The 10,465-nt window shown below is 38.9% G+C and overlaps 1 protein-coding gene across 1 annotated transcript; it reads left to right on the top strand. All coding sequences in view use genetic code 11, as the record gives it.

Annotated features, from left to right (window-relative positions):
- Window positions 1-3,260: 3,260 nt before the first annotated feature.
- On the top strand, window positions 3,261-9,372 carry EGR_01633 (hypothetical protein; the record flags this gene model as incomplete). Its single annotated transcript, XM_024490882.1, has 6 exons — window positions 3,261-3,315; window positions 4,593-4,746; window positions 4,868-5,026; window positions 6,159-6,216; window positions 7,577-7,690; window positions 9,217-9,372. 6 exons carry the CDS (start codon window positions 3,261-3,263, stop codon window positions 9,370-9,372), a joined length of 696 nt encoding a protein of 231 aa, XP_024354747.1.
- Between the last annotated feature and the right edge of the window lie 1,093 nt (window positions 9,373-10,465).

Here is a 10,465-nt window from a genome sequence, read left to right as displayed (position 1 = left end):
GGCGGTAGTAGAGTCGTGGGAGAAGATGAGCAAGTCAAAGTTGAACGGCGTGGACCCCTCCGAGGTGTTTGCTCGCTACGGCGTCGAGCTCACGCGACTAACTATGCTGGCCAGCGTGGGACCGCACGCCGCCAGACAGTGGAACGAAGGCGAGAGTATGTCTTTTTATCCCTCCTTTCTTCCTTCCCTTCTAGCTATTGTGCTTCGCTTCTTAACATTATTAAAAAGGTCTCTTTGTTCTGAGCACTACTAAGCGATCCTTGAAACTAAGCATTTCACTTGTCCAACTATTTGTTTGGCTTTTGAAGATGCATAATTGCGTAAATGTTTTTTATAAATTTATCAAGTGGAGGGGCTTCTGCCCTTTGAACCCACTTTTAATTTATTCAATAACGAAAGTGAGTTCGCCTAGATTTTACATGTAAATTATTATGTTAGGTTAAATAAATGCTAACAACAGGCACTGCCTCGACAGATTGATGTGACATTTGAATTCCACAACCGAATTTTATTGACACTACTTTAAGGAGCTTCAAGTCACATGCACTGCAATGTTTCCTTGGCTATGCAAATGCTGCTTATTCGTAGTATTACGGGCATTTTGCATAAAGTTAAATTTTAGCTTCCCTTCTGACATTACAGCATTATATTCGAAGCTTTTTTAATGAATTTTAGAAATTCGCTTAACTTGGTTGCTTATCATTCTTGGATTTTCCAAAATCTATGACTGCTAGAAAAGGGAGGATATAGGCTACATGAAATCTGGTTAAGTGGCTTAGACTTTAACAACAATCCATTATTATCTTTTTTTTAACCAACAGGCATTCAAAATGTAGTATTTTTAGTTGATTAAGTAACTAGTGGGCATCTCACGAGCAATGGTGCACTATTACAGAAGCAAGAATGGATGTCACACTTTTAACTGTTTTAACGACGATTTATTCTTCCAAATGATTTACGCTCCTCACAGTGCACTGTTCCATACCAAACACTAATATTACATTCTTTTGTCTTTTCCCCGAAATTATGTCATCCTCATCCACTTGTGCCCGGTGCCAAGTGGCGCACTTTCCTCTAAGATCCATCGGAATTTCTCTGACATTCACTAATTTTTTTTACCGCTAAGAGGTACTTTGCATTAAAAAACACCCTATCGACATGGCTGGAAACGACAACGTGCATTAGCATAATTTGTACACACGAAGACTCCATTCAGTTTGTCTTTTGTTCAGACAGCTTCCTGTTTTCTGGTGGTGGGCAACCGAATGCTCTTTCTTCCTCTTAGTCTTGTCAAACATGTGTCTTTCTTCCAACTACGCATTTAGTCATATTGATTGGGGAGCGTAATGAAAGCGAACTCATGCGTTGCGCATCTAGGGCGTGTCATCACAATGTCTCAGATACGTCTCGAACCTCATTGCTTTGTCTCGTGTTGAATTAAATTGTTAGAGGAAGGACAATTTAAATTCTTCAAAGGCCTAAGTTACGTTCTAATTTCCAGAATAAAATCAGATTAAACCAGATTTTGGTAAATGTTAGTGCCAAAAATTTTGCATTCTCATCAAAAATTTGCAGTGTACCACATTTTGGAAGAAATAGAAGAAAATTACTTTTGGAATCTCGAGTGTTTAGCAGAGAAATAATGCGCTCCCGATTTCAGTACTTCGAGGAGTAAAAAATTGGCAATCTCGGCTTTGGAATTTGATCGGCCAAATCATTGAGTTCTCCAACGATCCCTCCATCCTCTGGCCTTCTGCCGACCGAACCGATTATCTCGTCGCTGATAAGGATTTTCTGCAAACCTACGCACATATTGTTAAACAGGTATTTCTATCCTACCACTGAGGCCTGCTTGAGTGTTCTCTACTTTAAAGTCATCTTACATCCCTACTTAATCTGCTTTTAGGTTTGATTTCGGACTAATCCGCTGGCAAAATACTACCACTACAAACAGCCTTATTTTTGCTATCCATAGAGCTTACGAAAACTAGCTGCGTGAATATCTTTATGTGCTGTTATTTTGCAAGAGCATAATCGCCTAATACAAGCCACTTGTGAATGTTAACAGTTTTCATAAAGTGAGGATCTTAACTTCGAGCTCCCGAGATGGAGGGGGTGGGGTCGCAAAGAAACTGTTAAGCTCTTTTTCTTTGAATCCTTTTCATTATAATCATACTTTTTCTTCTTAGGTTCATCATCACTATGGTGAATCGTTTGTTTTGAGCGCCGTCATTGCGAACCTTCAAAAGTTGACAAGTATCCTTCTCGTAAGTTTTTCCTACGTCTGCTGTTTCGTGATATTTCAAATCAAGCGGTAGCACTAATTCACAATGCCAAAAACAACCGCAAAATATATAGCGACTTCCCACCATACATAGTTTGAGTGACGGCTTTTGAGATCCCTTCTGGGTCATTGACTGTCGAAATGGGAACTGTTTAAAGAAGTGTTTTAGGGAAGTATGATCACGCCTCCGCCTAGTAAACTGACGAAGACGGTGTATAAGGCATTTCGCTTGATCGAACCGCTAGAGCCCATTAGTCACGCTTGCATTTCTTTTGAGCTTTTTGTATCAATATCTTGGCCTCTGCTAGAACGTAGGCTAGTGGAGAGAGTTGATTGATTATAGGCACTGACTTGTTTATTTCTTGGTGTTCGCAATTTTGGTCAATGTCTTTCATTCCTTCTATGCTTCGTATTTTCTCGCACTTTTATTCTCATATTGCGGATCGCTCCCAAGTTCATCCTCAAGTACGCTTTTAATCAACACTTACTATTGTCTTGCAATTGCCGAAGTTGGTCGACTCAATGGCAATCTATTAATGGCCTTTGTTTATGCGTTCCCACTTATTCAACTGTAATAATTAGTAAATCACGTTTGGCATTCTGGGTAATTTTGTGTTTTCATTTAATTGTTGTCCATATTTTAATAATGGAAACGGAAAAGTTGGAGTACAAAATTAAGTTTTTTGCTGACCAGCAATAATAACTTCCTCGAGCTTTGCCACATCTGCCACTTTCACTGACTCACACTTTCCTTCTGGCTAAGTTAGAAACGCTTCAGTCAGCACTTCAACCCTTAAAACGGAGCGGCTTAGTTTTCCGCAATTTTCGTACGCGCCTCTTTGATGCGCCCTTTTTGTCCAACATCTACTGCAACCTCAAAAATCGCACTGTTAGGGTATCATAATACGCTCTCAGTCCCAATTCTTGTTTAGGTGCAAATTTACTGAAGAGCTATGAAATTTGACACCCTGTAGACATGCAGATTATAACCTTCCTCAATAAAGGATATTTCGGTTGTGATATTTCAACTCGTGATCAGATGGCGTTTTGAGTACGCGTATTTACTCTGGTGCTAAGCGAGTTCCATGATTTGTAAATTGGACTGGGAAGTAACTGGACCTTGTTATTTTATCTAAGAATAAACTAAATTAATTGACTTAAAACGGATTTTTAGTTTATATGAAGGAGAGCTTGATATTTGCTCAACAATGCAAAACTATACTTCACATCTGTACTAGATTTAGGAGATTTTTAACGTCACACTTCATATAGTTTTCCCGATGACAGAATCATGTATCTTTTGTTTGCCTTACTTTTTGGTAACATTACCGAGTCGCACCCCTCATGGTTTTCATTCATCAGTTCCTCTCTTCTCCCTTCATAGCGTTCACTTACGTACCGATTATTTGACCAAGGTTAATCGCTCTTCTGTTTAATGGTCAAAACTGTTTATGTAAGCATATCAAAACAAAAACTCAAAAGAGGTCTTGTTGTCTCCCTAGAAGCACTCACGGGTGGGTGAGAGGTGCATGTCAAGTCGGACTTACTTGAAAGCACTTGCCGACCTCATTGTGATGCTGCATCCGCTGGCGCCTCTCTTTACCTGTGAGCTCTGGCGCGGCTTCTCCCTCGCTCTCTGCTCCGCACCGTCAGAGGCTTTGCACTATCTTCAGGCTGCACCCGATTGGCACTACCACCTCGTAGGTATCTTTTCTCTTTTCTTCCCTCTCTGTCCCGACTCCTCAAGCAGGAATCCCCTTTGGACCGTCGGGCACTGGGGGAGAGTATTTGCTTTAAAAGGAAAAGATTCATAACACTCAGACACATAGGACAAATCTCGTAGATTGTGGGGATTTTGTAGCGTGATAAATTAACAACTATTATTACACTCCGAATCTACATTATGGTCGAATGTGATAGGCTTAGTTCAAAGTGGATCAATTTTAGTAATCAAGCCACGCTCTATCAGGTACAGCCTACTTTTCAAAGACAATCGGGAAATCATTTGTCAATATTACTAAGCATTAAAATTGGTTCCAAGTAAAGGGTTTTGAAGAGGCACGGCTAGACAATTTTTTACATTCCAGGACAGGCAGAACGCCTGTGAAAAGTGTTTCTTCTATTAGCAGTCCAGAATGTCATAGATCCATTTGATGTAGCTTTTGTGCTATTCCAAACCGAGGTTCTGTATTTTCACTAGTGCTGTTGATTCAATCCGCGTCCATCGAATAGATTCCAAAGCTATTTAAAATTGCAAATATAAAACGTGTTTAAATGTCTTCGATGTTTTTCTTACTTATCGTTCCAGACCTTCGATCCTTTTTATTTTATTATGCATATAATTTACCAGAAATCCTATCTTCAAGATCTGTTACTTTTTATGCGGCGGAAACATACGTTGATATTCTTTATAAATTGCTGCATCAAATAACCCATGCTTATCGGAAGACACACATTACAACGTATTTGTTTAACTCGACTTAGCCGCTGCATTTTTTTTTCAGCAAAGAGACGTGATGGAACAACGATTTCCTCGAGCAATGGGTCAAGGCTAGAAAAAATGAAACTTTTTGCTCGAATTAGCTACTTTTATTTTATTCAAGGAAGCCTACTCTGTAAACATGCTTTACGATGTCGTTCAATTATACTTGTTTGCAAATGTACTCCCATCACTTGTAACATTGGCACATCGGTGGAGATTCCTGGAAGTAGTTTATTTTCTAATTGCTCTTATGTGATAAGGTAATTGCTGCTAGAGTAAGTCTCACCGGGAAAGTTACTCGCGCTGCTTTGTAATGCCTATGCTACTCCAAACAACTTGGAACGGCATTCGGAGCAACAAGCACCAGATCACGATTGAAGTGTAAAAGCACTCACTGGACATCCTGTGCCGTTTTGGACGAATATTTCAAATATTGTCTGAGAACCCCTGTAATTAAATAAGTGGTCCAATGTATTTCAGTCAACTTCAAGAACCAGTTATTTATCAGTCCGTGAAGATGTCTACCCACCGGGACCAATTGATCGCTGAACAGACGCAATGGCTATTGGGGTAACGCTGCCGTGAAGGTCAGTTTGCAGTAGAAAAGTTGGAGTTGTTTAAATCAATTAATATGGAAATTGAATTAAGGTTTTTTAGTTGGAAGTATTATTCATGGTTTGCAATTCGATGGTTTGGATTCACTGTTTCAGTTTGCCTTCGTCAGAAAGGTTCTGGATCACCGCTTAACTCAGTCATAACCTAGATGTTGTCAGATACCAGGGCAAAAGAAGCTGGACATTCTTAAGATACGTGATCTGAGCTTACGAAAGACTTGTTGAACAGAAGAAGCAACTGTTTAATGCATTTCGAATGAATTTGAAGCATTTGTCAAGAAGAAGCTAATTTATTACTAACTTGGTGATTCATTTGTGTAGGAAGAAACGTAGTCGAGATGACTGATGATGCCAAAGACCTAAAGTGGGATTTGCCTTTTAAGCCAAAAATTTAAAGCCTTATTCTGCCAGTTTTAAATCTGCTATAAGAGAGTAAAGATGGGTCTCTCAAGACCTGAGGAAGCGCAAGAAATATGTACTTGCAGTAGAAAAAGAATGTAGCATCAAAAAGTAGTTAAATTAGAGTCTTTCGTGTCAAAAGCCTTTATCGAGGGATTTCCCAATGTTGATTATAACTTACGGAAGAAACATAGCAACGTTAAAGACTTTTTGAGGTATTACAAGATATGAGTTCCCTTGAGAGTCTCGGGGATTCTAGTCACACCATTATTTATTGCTTCCTCTGCCTGTAAAATAAAAAGATAGAATTTTGGGTTTGTATATTTAGGTTTTTGATGAGAGTACGTCTTTGTTTAATTTTCATACTCATAACTTAAAGAGGATCAGTTTCAAATGCAGTGTTTCAGAACATAAAGAAAAACCATAATTTGGTTCTGGTAAATTAACAGCAGTGCTTCTTCCCCCCAAAACAGATTTTGTGAAATGGTTGAAATGAATGAGTAAATGGGGCTTGATGATATTTACAGACAAAAAATTATTTTAATGCTGCATTTATAATGCCGTGTAGTCTTAATAAGTGATACCGCTCAACTCCAAACACTTCAAAGCAGGACAAAACCCAAATTAAAACAAAATTACAAAATAATATATGCGACTACGGTCCTTTTTGACAAGGCTGACGGCGGAGGGCGTGGGCCACACAGACGCAGCAATCAGGTGGTCTCATCGTCTCCAGCCAATCACCGGGTGAATATGACGTGCACGTGTGCATTCGCGTGCATATACACACGCGAAACTCGGACACTTCAGCGTCAGCTGATGATTTTCACCACGAATGTTCCTTCAGTCGAGGCTGTATTGGACGCACCCACTCGTGGCCTTACTACTTCTACTGTCGCTGGTGGCATTGCCCTGGTGCGTTGGGCATATACACGAGCCGATCGTCCGCCCATCGGGCAAAAATGAGTGTCTACCGGGTTGGCTGCCTATCTTCCTTGGTTGTTTTCTTCTCTTCGCCTGCTGGATGTCAAACTGCATCCTGCTGGGTGGCATCTTCCAAGTCATGGCAGATCCAGGTGTAGTGCGCGTCGCCTATTACTTCATCGGGTCTCAAACTGTCGCCGCACTCATCTACGCAACGCTCAATCTTCCCCCAAGCTTGCTCATTCTCCTTTTCGGTCAGTTTGTCCCCTTTCCTCCTGTTCTCTTTTCTTACCATCCCGTCCTTTAGCCACCACGTGACTCGCATTAAATCAGGCACTGGCACCTACTCAAGCAAAAGTGATATTTGGGGTAAAGGTTATCACCAAACATTAGGAACTGATAACCACTTGTAGTCGTAGTTGTGTCACCAATGTCTAACACCTTCCATATTTCAAAAAAACTTCCGGTTAGATTCTAAAGTCAAAATTGTCCCTTAGGTGGACTTAAAGTAATGTTTGAAGCTTAATTTCGGACGACATAGTAACTGCATATTCATTTTAAAATGCCTGTAGGGTAAATCATTATATTCTAATAATGTGATTTGGCAAATGGCTTTATTCATTCGACATTCGACTATTCTTTTTTAAAAATTCCATAAACACGGTGGAGGCAATGACAGATGATTTTCCTGGCTTTTTTTCAGGCTATCCACTTGATACTATTACGCAACTGTAACTCCGGCCATTTCATTTTTATTGCCTAATGCAAGCCAGCAAGTGGAATCAGCTAATTTTCGAGGATAATACCAGCATGGGCGCAAAACTACTAGCTAATGTTGTGCCGCTCTCCTCATAACTTACCTACCTTGGAAAGAGATCAAATCACCCCGATCTCACGTATGCGGTTTTCGTTTCTCGTTTTTATCAAATCCATCATTTTATTAAACAACTGCCTTTATATTCGGCTGATTTTATAATACAAATGTGGGTAAACAGCAAAATTTCACCCAAGCTAGTCGTCAGAGCGCTTTGAGCTTCGAACAGATGTTATTTAAGTCAATCGAGCAGATACAAATCCGCGTTTTGAGTAATTTAATGGGTCTAGCCAACTTTTTAGTATGGATTACATAGTGTTCGTAAAATTTTGATCAACAGTATTATGATAGTTGCCATAAAAAGTCAGCCGGACCAATGGGCAAACGGTTTTTGATCTCTGACACTCAACAAAAATCTTTCTCTGATTGCACACACCAATTTAAATATAAAATTCACAAGAGTATTACGCTTTACTTCCCAAATGTTTATTCATTTACACTGAATGAGGAATGCATTGCGGAAAAATGATTTTTGCTCCTGCACATTTAGCATGCATACATTTAGTATGCATCCGAGGAATGAAATATGTAAACAGAAGTAAAACCCAAAACTCTTTTCAATTCTTTTGTTTAGCAATCAAACTAATAACTCTTAGATTTTAATAAAACTGCAAAAGCGTCCTTTACTCACGTAATTTCATAAAACAATTGCTCAAATGGTGGAGCAGACTGATTAAGATCAAGTGCTGCTTTTTATTTCAACGTGTTGCTATTTTTCAACAGCTGTATTGCAGATCCTTGATTTGTGTACTACACGGGTTTGAAAATAAGTGGAAGATCGACCCTTTTAAATCACATTCCATTATTTGATTACTGAAAGAGGAATAGTACCTTTCCCTCCGAGGAGATGGTTGTGGCGCCTCGCCTCGTTTAGCGCTTCCTCTCTGGCCTTCATATCCTTCGAACGAACAGATTGATTCGGCAAGGAGCATGTTTATCCGGCAGAGTTAACGGGTATCGGTACAAGTTTAGGGGAGTCTGGGTGCTGAATTCTTCTCTGCCTCGAGGACCAATCGCGACCCCTCCGTCACGAGATTAGAGTTCAGTGAACGCTTCTCAACTAAAAGGTACATTTAAACAACATAAACAATGCGATGACCACTTTCATTAATGAAGTCGAAACCGTCAATACGTAGCATTTAACGCTGATATAAAAAGCTTGATTCTTCCTAACTTGATCAAATAATCAAGCAAAAGCATACCCTGACCCAAGATGCTGAAATAAGGTGCTTCCTGAGAATTGCCTCGATCACCCTCCAGTCATTTCGCCTACTAAAGCAGATAAGTAATTAATGCATGATGATTTAACTGATTAAAAGACCAGGTTTTAACCAGTTTTTATTACGAGTTTCTTAGTTGGCATAAGTGAAATTTATAATTGGAACATATCGAGAGCCAACCTCGTATTCATCAACTGATTGAACCACTTGGGTTCGACCAAATTTCCCAAATTAAACAGGAGAAATTTTGTGGCGGTAAAGCTTGGTTAGAGCCTTAACACCAGTTTTAGGGTAAACTAGAGTAGAACTTCGATGTTATAATTTATTCAGCAACTAGCAGTAAAAAATGAGGATGATACGACTTCAATTTCTTCTTAAAATGGAAGTCTTAGCAGTAATATGAATTTATATAAAAGTAGACAATACCACGACATTTACAACACTTTGTCAAATATTTTCAATTTCCATTTTACGAAAGAATGAAAATGATGGCAATTTACAGACACATTCACATTTATTGGCCGTGTTTCGTCCCTAAACCTCCGACTAGCTGTTATTTTGAATACAATTTTTAAATTAGAATATAGCCATTAGATAACCTACAAGTAGTGCTATATGCAAACTGCATAATCGATATTACTAAACCACTAAGCTATTTAACTCACTCTCGTAATACCATCCCAACTCATCTCAGGAACTGGATTGCGTTACTATGGTGTTGAGACGAATTTTACTTAGGCATAGCCATTGGGAGATTGGAATAATAACTAAAAAATAGAGAGCTTTCACAAGGTGGCCTAAACAAGTATCGATGAGTAAAGTGCTGACGATTCTTAAAGTTACTAAAAAATGGAAAGTCGTCCCATTTACGTACCAACAGTTAAGAACGAAGCACGACTACATTAGTTAAAAATCGCTATAACCTGAGTACTTCACAATCGCATTCGTTTAATTTTGATCAAGACGAGCCATCATTCCTTCAGTCCATTTGTGCCCCTTAGACTAAGTCGCAATCTTACAAGAAGTAGTGTACTCACTCCTAAGCCTTGAGGGTCGGTAGGATTCTTAAAAACCAAAATAATCTCTTAAACAGAACGGGCCAAGTTATGTTCCATTTAGAGATTAATTTCGACTGTCGGTAGTCTATGAAGTGGATTTCAGCAGTAATATTCCACAGTTTTATTTAAAACAAGTACAAACGTGGTAAAAAAATTATTGATTCCTCCATTTACTTCACCTCTCCTGGTGTAAAATCGACCTGTTGAATGATCGGCTTTCCCATATTTTCTTAGCAAACTACACATCACATTGAAACAATAGTTTATCAGAAGTCCATGGTGGATCTCTTGATCGAAATACTGTTAAAAACATTGTATAAGAAACTGTGTCTAACTAGTTTGAGAAAAAGTTCTACTGGCCGCATACATTTGCTTATCAAAACCGTGGGTAAAGAAGGTAAAAATGATCTTTAAATTACCAATATATACTCCCCTTGATTTTGGGGCCATAACTATAGAAATACAAATTGCATCAAGAATTCAAATAGGAACAAACGCTGTTTAATAATTTAGCAAAGGGTGATTATTTCTCCTAACATTTATTTCCTTTTTCGTACCTAAATGAGATTTTAGATAAATTAACCGAACGATATATAAAAAAATTTCTGCG

Source organism: Echinococcus granulosus (assembly GCF_000524195.1).
Source record: "Echinococcus granulosus chromosome Unknown EG_S00006, whole genome shotgun sequence".
Lineage (NCBI taxonomy): Eukaryota > Metazoa > Platyhelminthes > Cestoda > Cyclophyllidea > Taeniidae > Echinococcus > Echinococcus granulosus.
This window is presented reverse-complemented; position numbering and strand designations above follow the sequence as displayed.